Source organism: Pristiophorus japonicus, unplaced genomic scaffold, assembly GCF_044704955.1.
Source record: "Pristiophorus japonicus isolate sPriJap1 unplaced genomic scaffold, sPriJap1.hap1 HAP1_SCAFFOLD_342, whole genome shotgun sequence".
Classification (NCBI taxonomy): domain Eukaryota; kingdom Metazoa; phylum Chordata; class Chondrichthyes; family Pristiophoridae; genus Pristiophorus; species Pristiophorus japonicus.
In genome coordinates, this window is record NW_027253237.1 from 63,426 (window position 1) to 82,634 (window position 19,209).

Consider the following 19,209-nt stretch of genomic DNA (forward strand, 5'->3'; position numbering starts at 1 on the left):
CTGCACCTATTTTCTATGTTTCTATGTTTCTCCCAATGCGCAGTTCCATTAAATTTCTGCGCATGCACGGTGTAATGTAACAGTCGGAGAGCAGCCTGCGCGCCATTCTTTCCCGTTACTGCGGGGCACACAGCTCGGGGGAGTGGGGGGGGTGGAGATCGCTTGCTGCCAATTTGAACCTGTGTGTGAACGTGTGTGGTTTGGGGGGACTTCAGTAAACGTGTAGCATTGGCTCGTGACGGATTTGACTGACCACTTCCGGTGGATGTTCACTGTTTATTTCCCCCTCCCTTTGTATGGCTCAGGTGATTGTGGAGAATGGAGAGCTGATCATGGGCATCCTGTGCAAGAAGTCACTGGGCACCTCCGCTGGGTCCCTGGTACACATCACCTTCCTGGAGATGGGCCACGATATCACCAGGCTCTTCTACAGCAACATCCAGACGGTCATCAACAACTGGCTGCTGATTGAAGGTAATGGCTCGCTGTACACCGGAGAAATCGTACCACAGCGCACTCAGGGCCGGCAAATGCTGGCTCCAGCTCTCCTCTCCTGGGCTCTTGGGATTTACACTGCACTGATTGGCATTCCTCCGGGGGGGATTGGCAGGGAGGATGTTTCCCCCTGGGCTGGGGAGTCGAGAACCAGGGATCACAGTCTCAGGATAAGGGGTCGGCCATTTAGGACTGAGATGAGGAGGAATTTCTTCACTGAGGGTGGTGAATCTTTGAAATTCTCTGCCCCAGAGGGCTGTGGAGGCTCAGTCTTCAAGACCGAGATCGTTAGATTTTTGGATACAAGGATAGTGCAGGAAAGTGGAGTTGAGGTCGAAGATCAGCCGTGATCTCATTGAATGGCAGAGCAGGCTCGAGGGGCCGAATGGAAGCAGATTCAATAGTAACTTTCAAACGGGGAATAGGATAAATACTGGAAGGGGAAACATTCACCGGGCTGTGGGGAAAGAGCAGGGGGAGTGGGACTGATGGGATCGCTCGCTCACAGAGCCGGCACAGGCTCGATGGGCCCAATGGCCTCCTGGGCTGTAAGACTCTGGTCTTGGATCATCCTCCTTCCCTCACAAGGTTGTTCTTTGATGGCAGCCTTGTAGAATCATACAGGAGGTAGAGTAACGCTGGAGTAAAAGTCGCTGTGCTGCTCAGCATCCCATCTGTGATCGGCAAATCTTTTACTCCAAATAACTTCTGGCAGTGTTTACCGGTAGTATTGTGGGGGGGGGGGGTGTATGTAACTCCCCTACCCAAGCTGCAAGGATTCATCACCATTCCTGTATAAAATCTTTTTTGCAAGGCGACAGAGGTATATAGGAACAGGAGGAGGCCCATTCAGCCCCTGGAGCCTGTTACACAGGAACAGGAGGAGGCCCATTCAGCCCCTCGAGCCTGTTACACAGGAACAGGAGGAGGCCCATTCAGCCCCTCGAGCCTGTTACACAGGAACAGGAGGAGGTCCATTCAGCCCCTCAAGCCTCTTCCGCCATTTAATGAGATCAGGGCTGATCTGTGACCTAATTCCATCCACCTGCCTTTGCCCCGTGTCCCTTAATACCTTCGGTTAACAATCTACCGATCTCAGATTTAAAATCAATTGCTCTTGGCGGAATACGGTTTCAAACCTCTGCCAGCCTTTTGTGTAGAAATGTTTCCTAATTTCGCTCAAAGGTCTGACTCTTAATTTTTAGATTATGCCCCCGAAAATACTTAGCTCTTGGTGCGTCCCTCCGCAACACATGTATCATAAATCTAGCAACTCTTCAAATTCCACTGATGGGTGGCATGGACATGATGGGCCAAAACGGCCCCCTTCGGTGCTGCAAATTCCTGTGCTCCACCAGACCAGTAACGTGCCGGTCTGCCGACACCGGGGTAAATTCAGTGCTCGAAGGGAGTGCGCTGTTTTGAGACCTTCTCCCCTCCTCTCGAGCTGCATCTTTCCCCGTGCTGTAGTGTGATGTGTGCTCTAAGCCTGCTGCAGCCTTTACTGGCCACTGGGTGTAGCTGTGGTGAGTGCGTTGTGTTGCGGTGTGCTGATTTCCAGAGCAGTGCAGCAGTGTTCAGCATTCTGTTCATCATCATAGGCACTCCCTCGGAATTCAGCCATGATCTTGTTGATTGGCGGAGCAGGCTCAAGGGGCTAGATGACCTACTCCTGTTCCTAATACTTATGTAATCGAGGGAGACTTGCTGCCACTCTCAAAATGGCTGAACAGTCCAATACGAGAGCCACAGTCCCTGTCACAGATGGGACAGCAGTGGTTGAGGGAAGGGGAGGGTGGGACAGGTTTGCCGCACGCTCCTTCCGCTGCCTGCGCTTGCTTTCTGCATGCTCTCGGCGACGAGACTCGAGGTGCTCAGCGCCCTCCCGGATGCACTTCCTCCACTTAGGGCGGACTGGTCTTTGGCCCGGGGACTCCCAGGTGTCAGTGGGGATGTTGCACTTTATCAGGGAGGCTTTGAAGGTGTCCCTGTAACGTTTCCTCTGCCCACCTTTGGCTCGTTTGTCGTGAAGGAGTTCCGTTTCTGCTGCTGTACTCTGTCACTCACTGGCTGAAGCATGTTCGTGCACCAGTGGCCAAGTTTCGATAGACACAGCTACTCTTCACTCGATGTAGCTTGTCCCCACTTATCTGGAGTGAACTGCAATTGGAACCGTGCCCATAAAAGCCTCCCATGCGGTTTGATTTAAATTGCTCAATTCTCGCCAAGCTCCCTTTGAATTTATTTTTAAAACTGAATCTGCAAGGGTCGCCCATGTTGTGGGACAGGCCTTACGTTGGTGCAAAGCTGGAGAAACTGGGCACATAGGAACAGGGGGCGGTCGTTCGGCCCCTCGAGCCTGTTCCGTCATTCAGTTTGATCATGGCTGATTCTGTATCTTAACTGCATCGACCCACCTTAGTTCCGTAACGCTTAATACTCTTACCTGATTTAAAAATATATAACAGCACTCCACTCGGCTCCGGATCTCATTGCAGCCTTGGTCCGAACATGGACAAAAGAGCTGAATTCCAGCGGTGAGATGAGCTGCTATGCTGTCCTCCAACTGGACTGCTGACGCACGCATACAGATACGCGGGTCCGCAGCGGAGACGTGGGATTCTCTAGTGACAGCTCTAAGCAAGCTGCTGACCGAAATCAGTGGGGGTGGCTTATTTGAGAGCACATTTTACACGCGAACGATCACCACAGTGACAATAGCCTCTCGACTCGCCTATTCCAAAGCTCTCCTGGCCGATCTCCCACATTCTACCCGACGTAAACTAGAGGTGATCCAAAACTCAGCTGCCCCGTGTCCTAACTCGCACCCAGTCCCACTCACCCATCACCCCCTGTGCTCACTGCCCCGTGTCCTAACTCGCACCAAGTCCCGCTCACCCATCACCCCCTGTGCTCACTGCCCCGTGTCCTAATTCGCACCGAGTCCCACTCACCCATCACCCCCTGTGCTCACTGCCCCGTGTCCTAACTCGCACCGAGTCCCACTCACCCATCACCCCCTGTGCTCACTGCCCCGTGTCCTAACTCGCACCAAGTCCCACTCACCCATCACCCCCTGTGCTCGCTGACCCCGTGTCCTAACTCACCCACTCCCACTCACCCATCACCCCCTGTGCTCGCTGACCGACATTGGCTCCCAATCCGGCAATGCCACAATTTCAGAATTCTCAACCTTGTTTTCAAATACCTCCATGGCCCCTCGCCCCTCCCTATCTCTGTAACCTCCTCCAGCCCCACAACCCTCGATCTCTGCATTCCTTCAATTCTGGCCCCTTGCCCATCACCCGATTTCCATCGCTCCACCATTGGTGGCCGTGCCTTCAACTGCCTGGGCCCCAAGCTCCGGAACTCCCTCCCTAAACCTCTCCGCCTCCTTAAAGACGCTCCTTAAAACCGACCTCTTTGACCAAGCTTCTGGTCACCTGTCCCTAATATCTCCTCCTTTGGCTCACTGTCAAATTTATTGATGATCCCTCCTGTGAAGCGCCTTGGGATATTTTACTACATAAAGGTACTATATAAATACATGTTTTACAAAAAATGTTTTTTTTTTAAACCCATGAATTTTATTTTGCTTTAACAGGTCACACTATTGGTATTGGCGACTCCATCGCTGACGCCAAAACCTACCAAGACATTCAGAATACCATCAAAAAGGCGAAACAGGATGTGATAGAGGTGAGTTCGCCAGCAGAGTGCTTGTATCAAGCGGAAGCGGTCCTTCGCTGCCGGCCCGCTCTCCCCCCGGTGTCGCCTGGGCCGCGTTAGTTAACCACCTCTCGACCTTTGCAGGTCATCGAGAAAGCTCACAATAATGAACTGGAGCCCACGCCCGGTAACACCCTGCGTCAGACCTTTGAGAATCAGGTCAACCGAATCCTCAACGATGCCCGTGACAAGACCGGCTCGTCCGCCCAAAAATCGCTGTCAGAATACAACAACTTCAAGTCCATGGTGGTCGCCGGCTCCAAAGGCTCGAAGATTAACATTTCACAGGTGAGCCAGGTGTCCGTCTTCTCACTCCCCTTCACTCCTTACTCTGGGAAGGGGCGTGGTGTCCTATATCCCTTCAAACACTCCCAGGGCAGGTACAGCACGGGGTTAGATACAGAGTAAAGCTCCCTCTACACTGTCCCATCAAACACTCCCAGGGCAGGTACAGGGGGTTAGATACAGAGTAAAGCTCCCTCTACACTGTCCCATCAAACACACCCAGGGCAGGTACAGCACGGGGTTAGATACAGAGTAAAGCTCCCTCTACACTGTCCCATCAAACACTCCCAGGGCAGGTACAGCACGGGGTTAGATACAGAGTAAAGCTCCCTCGACACTGTCCCATCAAACACTCCCAGGGCAGGTACAGGGGGTTAGATACAGAGTAAAGCTCCCTCGACACTGTCCCATCAAACACTCCCAGGGCAGGTACAGCACGGGATTAGATACAGAGTAAAGCTCCCTCTACACTGTCCCATCAAACACTCCCAGGGCAGGTACAGGGGGTTAGATACACAGTAACGAGTCCACTTTCTCCGCCCAGGTTATTGCCGTGGTGGGGCAGCAGAACGTGGAGGGAAAGCGGATTCCCTTCGGCTTCAAGCACCGCACACTGCCGCACTTCATCAAGGATGACTACGGTCCCGAGAGCAGGGGATTCGTTGAGAACTCGTACCTTGCCGGACTGACCCCCACCGAGTTCTTCTTCCACGCCATGGGAGGCCGAGAGGGTCTGATTGATACCGCCGTAAAGACTGCCGAGACTGGTAATTCATTCGATCGTTTCTCCCTTGCCTCCCTCTGCCGGGGTGCGCTGGGGATACCGCTAACTTTCGGGCGCGTAAAGCCAGAGTTCCTGCTCCCAACCACTGTCCGGCCACCACCTGCTACTAAACGCACACGTGCATGCTTCTGTGGGGTGGGGCAAGCACGGGATCGGAGGTGGCTGTGCTGCCCCTTGTTGCCGAAGAGCTTGTCAATGTTTCCCCCTCCTGTCTGGGCTCGCCGGTGAGTGTTTGTCCCTTGGGTGAGGTGCAGGAGAATCTGTACCCCAGCAGAGCTCTCCGGAGTGGGGTGGGAACATTCCCCTGACTACAGGCAATACTCACCCAACGGGTGAGGTGGACTCTACCAATACTCAGTCACCAGCTACTGCAAGGTGATCCCCGAATGAAAGAGCTTGCATTTCTCCACCGCAAGGCATCGCAAAGTGCTTCACAGCCAATGAAGTACTTTGTGAAGTGCAGACACTGTTGTAATGTGGCAGCGAATGTACGCACAGCAAGCTCCCACAAACAGCAATGTGATAATGGCAGATCATCTGTTTTTCTTTAGTGTTGGTTGAGGACACCGGGGAGAACTTCCCAGTGCTCCTTCGAATAGTGGCCACAGGATCTTTTACGTCCACCTGAGAGCAGACAGAGCCTCGGTTTCAACATCTCATCCAGAAGACGGCCCCTCCGACGGCGCGGCGCTCCCTCGGCTCCGCCCCTGGAGCTTGCTGTGTGCACATTGGCTGTTGCATTTCCTACAGTACAACAGTGACTACAAAAAGTACTTCATTGGCTGTAAAGCGCTTTGGGCATCGTGAGATTGTAGTCGGCACTATAGAAATGCACCACCTTTTAATGTTGGTACAACTTGACTTTGCGGGTGGGGTGGGGGGCGGAATAGATGCTGGTGTTGGGTGCAAGCACTGGTGATGGAGGGTTTGCTTTTTTGCCGCCCCTCCCAGGTTATATCCAGCGACGTTTGATCAAGTCCATGGAGTCTGTGATGGTGAAATACGATGCAACGGTTCGAAACTCCATCAACCAAGTGATCCAGCTGCGTTACGGGGAGGACGGGCTGGCAGGCGAGAGCGTGGAGTTCCAAAATCTGGCCTCCGTGAAGCCCTCTCACAAGACCTTCGAGAAGAAGTGAGTGGTGTTTTTATTTTCGGAGTCTTGCCTTGGAGAAGATGCATCTAAACAGTGCGTCTGCTGTCGGACCTTGGGTCACACCAATCGCTCAACATTCCAAGAGAAAAACTTAATGTTGGAAATGTTCAGGTCTGTCGGAATCTGGGCGGGGGGGGCAAGAGAGAGGAACGGATTCATGTTTCGGGTACAGACTGTTCAAAATGGAACAACTAGCACTGTGCACAATTCTGCTCTGGTTAGACCACACTTGGAGCACTGTTGGGAGATTAGTTGGGTGGAGAGAGGGTGTGAGTGGATTTGGGGAGATTAGTTGGGTGGGGTGCGAATGGATTTTGGGGGTGGGGGGGGGCATATTGCCCGTCTGTCAGAGCCTAGTAGGCCCAACGCTGACTAACTTTGCCCTTCTGGCTTCCCACAGGTTCAAGCTGGAGTACAGCAACGAGCGCAGCCTGCGCAGGACCTTGCAGGAGGACATCGTGAAGGAAATCCTAAGCAATGCTGCCATTCAGAACGAGCTGGAGGTGGAGTACGACAAGATGAAGGATGACCGAGAGGTTCTGAGAGCCGTCTTCCCCACTGGAGACAGCAAGGTAGGACAGACAGACTCGGCACACTGCCGGCTGTGTAGGTAATGCAGTGCGTTTGTTTCTAGTGCATTGTTCCAGAGCCTGCTCAACAGTTGGCAATTTGTCCCCGTCTATATAGTATATATCACTCAATACACCGCTCGCTCTGTCTCTCTGTCTGCCTCGCGCTCTCTGCCTCGCGCTCTCTGCCTCGCGCTCTCTGCCTCGCGCTCTCTGCCTCGCGCTCTCTGCCTCGCGCTCTCTGCCTCGCGCTCTCTGCCTCGCGCTCTCTGCCTCGCGCTCTCTGCCTCGCGCTCTCTGCCTCGCGCTCTCTGCCTCGCGCTCTCTGCCTCGCGCTCTCTGCCTCGCGCTCTCTGCCTCGCGCTCTCTGCCTCGCGCTCTCTGCCTCTCTGCAAGGGTGGGGTGGGGTAAAAAAAGAGGATGAGACGTCACGGTGAAGCCCCAGATGATCAGCACCGGTTCAGGCAGTGTGGCTCTTTGTTAACCCCTGTCTCTCCTCTTGCCTGCAGGTGGTGCTGCCCTGTAACCTGCTCCGTATGATCTGGAACGCACAGAAAATCTTCCACATCAACACCCGGACTGTGACCGACCTCCACCCCATCCGTGTGATCGAAGGTCAGCCACTGTCGAGGCTTTCTGTTAAAGGGCGCAGGAATATTGCAGCACAGGCGTGGGCTGCTGAGCCCCATTGGTTCTGCTGTTACTGAGAGTCAGAAGGTTGTGGGTTCACATCCCACTCCCTCTCGCTCCCTTATACCCTCGACATTAAACACCGTCTTAATTCCCGTTTAAGTGTTTACGGAGATTGGTTCAACGGGTAGCCGAGGATTCCACATTGTGACCACTCTGTATTCGCGCTTAACAACAATCTTTATATAGTGCCTTTAACTTAGTAAAACGTCCCAGGGTGCTTCGCAGGAGCTATTATCGGACAAAATTTGACACCGAGCCATACAGGTTATTGGGACTGGTGACTGAAAGTTTGATTAAAGTGGTAGGTCTCAAAGGAAGAGGTTTAGAGAAGGAATTTCAGAGCTTGGGGCCCAGGCAGCTGAAGGCACAGTCACCGATGGTGGAGCGATGGGAATCCGGGGGATGTGCAAATGTGCAAGAGGCCAGAATTGGAGGGGCACAGCGATCTCTGGGTGGGTGAGGGGGGGGGGGGGGGGGGCGCAAGCCACGGAAGGATTTGAAAACAAGGATGAGAATGTCGATTTCAAGTCGCCTTCCTGCTATATTTGTGCCTCTTGTTACTATCTCGCTAACCAGTGGAAACAGTTGATCAATACCGCATCATTACCCTTCCAAATGTTTAGCATTCCCAACTACAGTGGGAAGTGAGGGGGTGGGGGGGGCCTTAATGTCTTTCTGCAAGAGATTGAGGAATCTGGTGAGATTACGGTGCTTGGAGTGCTTTTAAAATTCGTTCCTAGGATATGTGGGTGTCGCTGGCAAGGCCGGCATTTATTGCCCATCCCTAATTGCCCCTTGAGAAGGTGGTGGTGAGCCGCCGCCTTGAACCGCTGCAGTCCGTGTGGTGAAGGTGCTCCTGTGGATTTTCTCTGTTGCTGGGCAGATCTTTCTTTCATTCTTTTATTCTTCCATTATTTTACCAGACTGGTCCCAGGGATGAGGGACTTCAGTTACATGGAGAAGCTGGGGTTGTTCTCCTTGGAGCAGAGAAGGTTAAGGGGAGATTTAATCGAGGTGTTCGGAATCACGAGGGGTTTTGATGGAGTAAATAAGGAGAAACTGTTCCCGGGGGCAGGAGGGTCGGTAACCAGAGGGACACAGATTGACGATAATCGGCGATGGAACCAGAGGGGGAGATGAGGAGGATGTATTTACGCAGCGAGCTGTTGTGATCGGGAACGCGCTGCCTGAAAGGGCGGTGGGAGCAGATTCAATAGTAACTTTCAAACCGGGAATCCGATAAATACTTGACGGGGAAACATTCACCGGGCTGTGGGGAAAGAGCAGGGGGGAGTGGGACTGATTGGATCGCTCGCTCACAGAGCCGGCACAGGCTCGATGGGCCCAATGGCCGCCTCCTGTGGTGTGAGATTGATTGAGAACCTGCTCAAGGGGTATGGAGAGAAAGCAGGAATGGGGTACTGACGTTGCAAGATCAGCCATGATATTGAATGGTGGTGCAGGCTCGAAGGGCTATGTTTCTATGTTTCCTCCTGTGGTGAGATTGATTGAGAACCCCTCTGCCGTTGCAGGTGTGAAGGAACTGAGCAAGAAGCTGGTGATTGTGAACGGCGATGACCCCCTGAGTCGGCAGGCCCAGGAGAATGCCACGCTGCTCTTCAACATCCACCTACGCTCCACCCTGTGCAGCCGGCGTATGACCGAGGAGTTCCGGCTCAGCGGCGAGGCGTTCGAGTGGCTGCTGGGGGAGATCGAAGCCAAGTTCAACCAGTCCATAGTAAGCAAGGGGATTGTACATGGTACCTCATCCCCCCCCCCCCCCCCCCCCCCCCCATCCATCCGTCTCCCCCAGTAACCGTGTCCCTGTCCATCCGTCTCCCCTGTAACCGTATCCCCATCCATTCATCTCCCCCTGTAACCGTATCCCTGTCCGTCCATCCATCTCCCCCTGTAACCGTGTCCCTGTCCATCCATCTGTCTCCCCCTGTAACCGTATCCCCATCCATTCATCTCCCCCTGTAACCATATCCCTGTCCATCCGTCTCCCCCTGTAACCGTATCCCTGTCCGTCTGTCTCTCCCCCTGTAACCGTGTACCTGTCCATCCATCTCCCCCTGTAACCGTGTCCCTGTCCATCTGTCTCCCCCTGTAACCATATCCCTGTCCATCTGTCTCCCCCTGTAACCGTATCCCTGTCCATCAGTCCGTCTCTCCCTGTAACCGTATCCCTGTCCATCCATCTCCCCTGTAACCGTATCCCTGTCCATCCATCTCCCCCTGTAACCGTGTCCCTGTCCATCCATCTCCCCCTGTAACCGTATCCCTGTCCATCCATCTCCCCCTGTAACCGTGTCCCTGTCCATCAGTCCGTCTCCCCCTGTAACCGTGTACCTGTCCATCCATCTCCCCCTGTAACCGTGTCCCTGTCCATCCATCTCCCCCTGTAACCGTGTCCCTGTCCATCCATCTCCCCCTGTAACCGTGTCCCTGTCCATCCATCTCCCCCTGTAACCGTATCCCTGTCCATCAGTCCGTCTCCCCCTGTAACCGTATCCCTGTCCATCCATCTCCCCCTGTAACCGTATCCCTGTCCATCAGTCCGTCTCCCCCTGTAACCGTGTCCCTGTCCATCCGTCTCTCCCTGTAACCGTGTCCCTGTCCATCCGTCTCCCCCTGTAACCGTGTCCCTGTCCATCCGTCTCCCCCTGTAACCGTGTCCCTGTCCATCCATCTCCCCCTGTAACCGTATCCCTGTCCATCAGTCCGTCTCCCCCTGTAACCGTATCCCTGTCCATCCATCTCCCCCTGTAACCGTGTCCCTGTCCATCCGTCTCTCCCTGTAACCGTATCCCTGTCCATCCATCTCCCCCTGTAACCGTGTCCCTGTCCATCCGTCTCTCTCTGTAACCGTGTCCCTGTCCATCCGTCTCCCCCTGTAACCGTGTCCCTGTCCATCCGTCTCTCCCTGTAACCGTGTCCCTGTCCGTCTGTCTCTCCCCCTGTATCCTTGGGGGGGCGGTTAGGAATCGGTTTGAGTAATGTCGAAGCTGTAGAATTGATTAAAGTTTGTGCTTGTAACTTTGTTAACTTTTTCTTTCTTTTCTCTATCTCTTTCTTCCCCCCCCCCCCACCCTCTAGGCCCACCCCGGGGAGATGGTGGGTGCTCTGGCTGCTCAGTCGCTGGGGGAGCCCGCCACGCAGATGACCCTGAACACCTTTCACTATGCCGGCGTGTCGGCCAAGAACGTCACCCTGGGCGTCCCCCGTCTGAAGGAGCTGATCAACATCTCCAAGAAGCCAAAGACCCCCTCGTTGACCGTCTTCCTGCTGGGCCAGTCTGCCAGGGACGCTGAGCGGGCCAAGGTACGTTGCTGGGCAGGCCTTTTGTGTCACATCCAGCTGCCCGTGTCCCTTACCCCGGGGGGCTGGGGAGGGAGGGTGGGGGGGGATTCAAGACTCTGCAAAATACAGCCTATGTTCTTCACCCCCCCCCCCTCTCCCCACCTGATATTGAGGCACTTCCCGTGATACCTCCTTAAATATCCACACAGCCCCAGGGACCACCTTTGCAGTAATTGTCACGCTTCTAAGATCACCCCTGAATAGAGGCATTTAAGGAGAAGCCAGATAAACACACGGGGGAGAAAGGGATAGAGGGATTTGCTCCTATGGTGAGAGAAAGTAGGGGTGAGAGGAGGCTCATGTAGATGCAGGGAGGGTGTTTCCCCCGGGATGGGGAGTCTAGAACCAGGGGTCACAGTCTCAGGTTAAGGGGTCGGCCATTGAGGACGGAGATGAGGAGAAACTTCTTCACTCAGAGGGTGGTGAATCGCTGGAATTCTCTGCCCCAGAGAGCTGTGGAGGCTCAGTCGTTGAATATTCAAGGCTGAGATTTTTGGATATTAAGGGAATCGAGGGTGGGAAAGTGTTGAGGTCAAAGATCAGCCATGTTAGAGAATCACAGAGCAGGCTCAAGGGGCCGAATGGCCGACTCCTGCTCCTCGTTATGTAAAAGCAAGATAGGAAAGTGGGAAGAGTTGAGTATAAACCTGAAGGAATGGGTAGAGTCAGCGATTGAGGGCGGGTTCCCTGACCAGGGGCACAATGATAATCAGACCCAGGCTCAATTCTCCAATGAAGGCTCCCTGGGAGAGCTTCTCCTCGCTGGGGGAGGGACTGTGCCCGATGGAGCAGACCCCGGCGGGGCAGGCGCGCAGAGTTGGCCAGGGGGTAGGGATCGGTTTCCCGCTAGGCTGTGTTTGGATCGCCACCATCCAGTGACGCCCTTTCCTGTTCCCCACAGGACATCCTCTGTCGCCTGGAGCACACCACCCTGCGGAAGGTGACGGCCAACACTGCCATCTACTACGACCCAGACCCCCAGAACACGGTGGTGTCGGAGGACCAGGAGTGGGTCAATGTCTACTACGAGATGCCGGACTTCGACGTGACGCGCATCTCCCCGTGGCTGCTGCGCATCGAGCTGGACCGTAAGCACATGACTGACCGCAAGCTGACCATGGAGCAGATTGCCGAGAAAATAAACGCTGGTGAGACTCCCCGGCCGCTCGCCTTTTCAGTCTGCGTGGCGCGCGCTCACGTCCCCACTGCCTTTCACAGGTCGTAGGCTGCAGAAACTTTCATCCATGCCTCTGTTACCTCCAGACTTGACCATTCCAATCCACTCCTGGCAGGTCGTCTACATTCTACCCCACATAAACAAGAGCTGATCCAAAACTTGGCTGCCCTGTGTCCAACTCGCACCGAGTCCCGCTCACCCATCACCCCCTGTGCTCGCTGCCCCCGTGTCCTAACTCGCACCGAGTCCCGCTCACCCATCACCCCCTGTGCTCGCTGCCCCCGTGTCCTAACTCGCACCGAGTCCCGCTCACCCATCACCCCCTGTGCTCGCTGCCCCCGTGTCCTAACTCGCACCGAGTCCCGCTCACCCATCACCCCCTGTGCTCGCTGCCCCCGTGTCCTAACTCGCACCGAGTCCCGCTCACCCATCACCCCCTGTGCTCGCTGCCCCGTGTCCTAACTCGCACCGAGTCCCGCTCACCCATCACCCCCTGTGCTCGCTGCCCCGTGTCCTAACTCGCACCGAGTCCCTCTCGCCCATCGCCCCCTGTGCTCGCTGGCCTACATTGGTTAAGCAACACCTCAATTTCAAAATTCCCATCCTTGTTTACAAACCCTTCCATGGCCCTCGCCCCTCACTATCTCTAATCTCCTCCAGTCCCACAACCCCCCGAGATGTCTGCGCTCCTCTCATTCTGCCCTCCTGAGCATCCCTGATTATAATCGCTCCACCATCGGTGGCCGTGCCTTCTGTTGCCTGGGCCCCAAGCTCTGGAATTCTCTCCCTAAACCTCTCCACCTCTCTCCCCTCCTTCAAGACACTCCTTAAAACCTCCCTCTTTGACCAAGCTTTTGGTCGTTGTCCTAGTATCACCTTATGTGGCTCGGTGGCAAATTTTTTCAGATAATCGCTGCAAGAGATATTTTACTACGTTCGAGGCACTATATAAATACAAGCTGCTTCCACGTGGGTACAATTACCAAGGGGTTAACAGAGACCATGAGATGGTGGTATTGATATTTATTCAGTGTGGATGTGACTCAGTCTCCAGATGCCTGTGACTGCGCCCTGTAACCTCCAGTGCTGTTTGTACCCGGCAGGTTTTGGCGACGATTTGAACTGCATATTCAACGATGATAACGCCGAGAAGCTGGTCCTGAGAATCCGCATCATGAACAGCGACGAGAATAAATTTCATGAGGTAAGAGCGGAAGTTGGTGTCCAGGTGTCTGACAGAGAATAGGGCACCAGTGGTCTGAGGTGGCTCTGCAGGAAGCAAGGCAGCGTGTCAGAGGACAGTGTCGAGGGAGCTTTACTCTGTATCTAACCCCCTGTACCTGCCCTGGGAGTGTTTGATGGGACAGTGTAGAGGGAGCTTTACTCTGTATCTAACCCGTGCTGTACCTGCCCTGGGAGTGTTTGATGGGACAGTGTAATTTTTGATGGGTGAGAGTCTGTCGCATGCTCACTCTAACTTTCCCCACTCGGTTACAGCAGGAGGAGGAGGTGGTGGACAAGATGGACGATGATGTGTTCCTGCGGTGCATCGAGTCGAACATGCTCACGGACATGACGTTGCAAGGGATTGAGCAGATCAGTAAGGTGAGCTCCGGGATGGTGACATTGCCACACTGGGCTGTTGCTGTCATTGTCGCTGATCTTATTGAAATGTATAAGATTCTGAGAGGACTGGACAGGGTGGATGCAGAGAGGATGCTTCCCCTCGTGGGGGAATCTAGAACTAGGGGGCATAGTCTCAGAATAAGGGGCCGCCCATTTAAGATGGCGATGAGGAGGAATTTCTTCTGAGGGTTGTAAATCTGTGGAATTCTCTGCCCCAGAGGCTGGGTCATTTAATGTATTTAAGGTGGAAATAGACAGATTTTTGAACGTTAAGGAAGTCAAGGGGTTATGGGGAACGGGCAGGGAAGTGGAGCTGAGTCCATGATCAGATCAGCCATGATCTTATTGAATGGCGGAGCAGGCTCGAGGGGCCAAATGGCCGACTCCTGCTCCTATTGTTAAGTCCTCGACAATCGTGTTGATCTGTGAGTCTGTATTGGCAAGTGGATTAATGTTAACAAGCAGATCAGTGCGAGGGGCTGCAGTTTGGTGGAAGAATAAATCCACGTGCGCCTTGGGTGGTGATCTAAATAGGGTCGAGGAGCAAAAGGATCTCTGGGTGCAGATGCACAAATTACCCAAAAGAAACGCCGCAAGTTAATGAGGCCATGAAAACTCCAACAAAAGTGACATAAGAACATAAGAATTAGGAACAGGAGTAGGCCATCTAGCCCCCCGAGCCTGCTCCGCCATTCAAAAAGATCATGGCTGATCTGGCCGTGGACTCAGCTCCACTTACCCGCCCTCTCCCCGTAACCCTTAATTCCCTTATTGGTTAAAAATCTATCTATCTGTGATTTGAATACATTCAATGAGCTAGCCTCAACTGCTTCCTTGGGCAGAGAATTCCACAGATTCACAACCCTCTGGGAGAAGAAATTCCTTCTCAACTCGGTTTTAAATTGGCTCCCCCGTATTTTGAGGCTGTGCCCCCTAGATCTAGTCTCCCCGACCGTTGGAAACAACCTCTCTGCCTCTATCTTGTCTATCCCTTTCATTATTTTAAATGTTTCTATAAGATCACCCCTCATCCTTCTGAACTCCAACGAGTAAAGACCCCAGTCTACTCAATCTATCATCATAAGGTAACCCCCTCATCTCCGGAATCAGCCTCGTGAATCGTCTCTGTACCCCTTCAAAGCTAGTATATCCTTCCTTAAGTAAGGCGACCAAAACTGCACGCAGTACTCCAGGTGCGGCCTCACCAATACCTTATACAGTTGCAGAAGGACCTCCCTGCTTTTGTACTCCATCCCTCTCGCAATGAAGGCCAACATTCCATTCACCTTCCTGATTACCTGCTGCACCTGCAAACTAACTTTTTGGGATTGATGCACAAGGACCCCAGGTCCCTCTGCACTGCAGAATGTTGTAATTTCTCCCCATTCAAGTAATATTCCCTTTTACTGTTTTTTTTTTTTCCCCAAGGTGGATGACCTCACACTTTCCGACATTATATTCCATCTGCCAAACCTTAGCCCATTCGTTTAACCTATCTAAATCTCTTTGCAGCCTTTGTGTCCTCTACACAACCCGCTTTCCCACTAATCTTTGTGTCATCTGCAAATTTTGTTACACTACACTCTGTCCCCTCTTCCAGGTCATCTATGTATATTGTAAACAGTTGTGGTCCCAGCACCGATCCCTGTGGCACACCACTAACCACCAATTTCCAACCCGAAAAGGACCCATTTATTCCAACTCTCAGCTTTCTGTTTGCCAGCCAATTCTCTATCCATGCTAATACATTTCCTCTGACTCCGTGTACCTTTATCTTTTGCAGTAACCTTTTGTGTGGCACCTTATCGAATGCCTTTTGAAAATCTAAATACACCACATCCATCGGTACACCTCTATCCACCATGCTCATTATATCCTCAAAGAATTCCAGTAAATTAGTTAAACATGATTTCCCCTTCATGAATCCATGCTGCAGTCTGCTTGATTGCACTATTCCTATCTAGATGTCCCACTATTTCTTAATAGTTTCAAGCATTTTCCCCACTACAGATGTTAAACTAACCGGCCTATAGTTACCTGCCTTTTGTCTGCCCCCTTTTTTAAACAGAGGCATTACATTAGCTGTTTTCCAATCTGCTAGTACCTCCCCAGAGTCCAGAGAATTTTGGTAGATTGTAATGAATGGATGTGCTATAACTTCCACCATCTCTTTTAATACTCTGGGATGCATTTCATCAGGACCAGGGACTTGTCTACCTTGAGTCCCATTAGCCTGTCCAGCACTACCCCCCGAGTGATAGTGATTGTCTCCAGGTCCTCCCTTCCCACATTCCTGTGACCAGCAATTTTTGGCATGGTTTTTGTGTCTTCCACTGTGAAGACCGAAGCAAAATAATTATTTAAGGTCTCAGCCATTTCCACATTTCCCATTATTAAATCCCCCTTCTCATCTTCTAAGGGACCAACATTTACTTTAGTCACTCTTTTCCGCTTTATATATCTGTAAAAGCTTTTACTATCCGTTTTTATGTTTTGCGCAAGTTTACCTTCGTAATCTATCTTTCCTTTCTTTATTGCTTTCTTAGTCATTCTTTGCTGAATACTGCGGGTGCTGGAGCTCTGATGACGCACAGCTTTGTTTCCAGAGGAATAGAATTGAAAAGCGGATGAATTATGTTAAACTTGTATTGGACCTCGGTTAGACCACACTGTGCGCAGTTCGGGTCTCCATATTACAGAAAGGGAATCAATGCACTGGAGAAGGTTCTAACTATCGGGCTGGGTCTTGTCTCTCCAGGAAAGGGAAGACCGAGGAGTACCCTGATCAGGGTCTGTAAGACTATGAAGCGGTTAGATAGGATAGACAGTGAAGATGTTTCCAGTTGTGAGGGAGACCAGAACTAATGGGCCATCAATATAAGACAGTCACTGATAAACCCAATGGGGAATTCAGGAGAAACTCCCTGTGGCAGCGAGTTCCACATTCTCGCCACTCTGGGTAAAGAAGTTTCTCCTGAATTCTCCATTGGGTTCATTAGCGACTATCTTATATTGAAGGCCTCTAGTTGTGCTCTTCCCCACAAGTGGAAATATTCTCTCTGTATCCACTCTATCAAAACCTTTCATCATTTTAAAGACCTCTATTAGCCACCCTCTTGGCCGCCTCTTTTCAAGAGCCTCAGTCTGTCCTTCCTTTGCTGATGGCTATACCCTCGCGTTCTGGTATGCAGTTCCCGGAGTATGGGCAGGGTGTGTGCCCGTCGCTGTGTTCAGTGTAGATTGTTGCTGGTTTAACGCCCTCCCCTTGCCCACTCCAGGTCTACATGCACCTCCCTCAGACCGACAACAAGAAGAAGATCATTATCACGGAGGACGGGGAGTTCAAGGCCCTGCAGGAGTGGATCCTGGAGACGGACGGGGTCAGCCTGATGCGGGTGCTGAGCGAGAAGGACGTGGACCCAGTCCGCACCACCTCCAACGACATCGTGGAAATCTTCACGGTAACCGCCTGGGGGACATGCCGGGCTGCTTTAACCCGGTGGGGGGGGGTCACCGCCCCAGGGGCCTGCTTTAATCCCGGGGTGTCGCTAACCAGTTTTGTAAGAGCTATCCAATTTCATCCATAGCCCTTCGAAAACGCTTCCTTTCCAGTTGGGTGTGGATGTGAGCGCGGGTCCGCCGGGTGAACTAAAGATCATAAAGTACTGTCGGTGCACAGCGCCCAAGAAGAGAACGTGCAGCTTGGCCTTTTGGGTGGAGAGGCCCCAATCACCCAGAGCGATACCTTTCGGTGGACCCGCTGTGTGTCCAGCAATTCCTGCGTACATTGTAAAACCCCCGATCCGCCAGGTGTGTCCAAAACTCGGCTGTCCCGTGCCCTAACTCACACCATCACCCCCTGTGCTCGCTGCCCCGTGTCCTAACTCTCACCCATCACCCCCTGTGCTCGCTGCCCCGTGTCCTAACTCTCACCCATCACCCCCTGTGCTCGCTGCCCCGTGTCCTAACTCTCACCCATCACCCCCTGTGCTTGCTGCCCCGTATTCTACCTCGCAACCAGTCCCGCTCACCCATCACCCCCTGTGCTCGCTGCCCCGTGTCCTAACTCGCACAGAGTCCCACTCACCCATCACCCCCTGTGCTCGCTGCCCCGTGTCCTAACTCGCACCCAGTCCCGCTCACCCATCACCCCCTGTGCTCGCTGCCCCGTGTCCTAACTCGCACCCAGTCCCCCTCACCCATCACCCCCTGTGCTCACTGCCCCGTGTCCTAACTCGCACCCAGTCCCGCTCACCCATCACCCCCTGTGCTCGCTGCCCCGTGTCCTAACTCACACCCATCACCCCCTGTGCTCGCTGCCCCGTCTCCTAACTCTCACCCATCACCCCCTGTGCTCGCTGCCCCGTCTCCTAACTCTCACCCATCACCCCCTGTGCTCGCTGCCCCGTGTCCTAACTCTCACCCATCACCCCCTGTGCTCGCTGCCCCGTGTCCTAACTCTCACCCATCACCTCCTGTGCTCGCTGCCCCGTGTCCTAACTCTCACCCATCACCCCATGTGCTCGCTGCCCCGTGTTCTACCTCGCACCCAGTCCCCCTCACCCATCACCCCCTGTGCTCACTGCCCCGTGTCCTAACTCGCACCGAGTCCCGCTCACCCATCACCCCCTGTGCTCGCTGCCCCGTGTCCTAACTCACACCCATCACCCCCTGTGCTCGCTGCCCCGTGTCCTAACTCTCACCCATCACCCCCTGTGCTCGCTGCCCCGTGTCCTAACTCTCACCCATCACCTCCTGTGCTCGCTGCCCCGTGTTCTACCTCGCACCCAGTCCCCCTCACCCATCACCCCCTGTGCTCGCTGCCCCGTGTCCTAACTCGCACCGAGTCCCGCTCACCCATCACCCCCTGTGCTCACTGCCCCGTGTCCTAACTCGCACAGAGTCCCGCTCACCCATCACCCCCTGTGCTCGCTGCCCCGTGTCCTAACTCGCACCGAGTCCCGCTCACCCATCACCCCCTGTGCTCGCTGCCCCGTGTCCTAACTCACACCCATCACCCCCTGTGCTCGCTGCCCCGTGTCCTAACTCTCACCCATCACCCCCTGTGCTCGCTGCCCCGTGTCCTAACTCTCACCCATCACCCCCTGTGCTCGCTGCCCCGTGTTCTACCTCGCACCCAGTCCCCCTCACCCATCACCCCCTGTGCTCGCTGCCCCGTGTCCTAACTCGCACCGAGTCCCGCTCACCCATCACCCCCTGTGCTCGCTGCCCCGTGTCCTAACTCGCACCCAGTCCCGCTCACCCATCACCCCCTGTGCTCGCTGCCCCGTGTCCTAACTCGCACCGAGTCCCGTTCACCCATCACCCCCTG

At 53.8% G+C, this 19,209-nt stretch overlaps 1 protein-coding gene across 1 annotated transcript in view; it reads left to right on the top strand.

The window, feature by feature from the left end:
* LOC139250052 (DNA-directed RNA polymerase II subunit RPB1) overlaps positions 1-19,209 on the top strand; it is a 52,794-nt gene that overhangs the window by 28,324 nt on the left and 5,261 nt on the right. Inside the window, exons 12-24 of the mRNA XM_070872622.1 lie at positions 306-474; positions 4,100-4,194; positions 4,309-4,512; positions 5,054-5,276; positions 6,245-6,428; positions 6,850-7,021; positions 7,528-7,633; positions 9,244-9,449; positions 10,811-11,035; positions 11,976-12,222; positions 13,355-13,455; positions 13,749-13,856; positions 17,156-17,338. Of these exons, the coding sequence (XP_070728723.1) occupies positions 306-474; positions 4,100-4,194; positions 4,309-4,512; positions 5,054-5,276; positions 6,245-6,428; positions 6,850-7,021; positions 7,528-7,633; positions 9,244-9,449; positions 10,811-11,035; positions 11,976-12,222; positions 13,355-13,455; positions 13,749-13,856; positions 17,156-17,338 (2,223 nt within the window). The remainder of the gene's footprint in view (positions 1-305; positions 475-4,099; positions 4,195-4,308; positions 4,513-5,053; positions 5,277-6,244; positions 6,429-6,849; positions 7,022-7,527; positions 7,634-9,243; positions 9,450-10,810; positions 11,036-11,975; positions 12,223-13,354; positions 13,456-13,748; positions 13,857-17,155; positions 17,339-19,209) is intronic.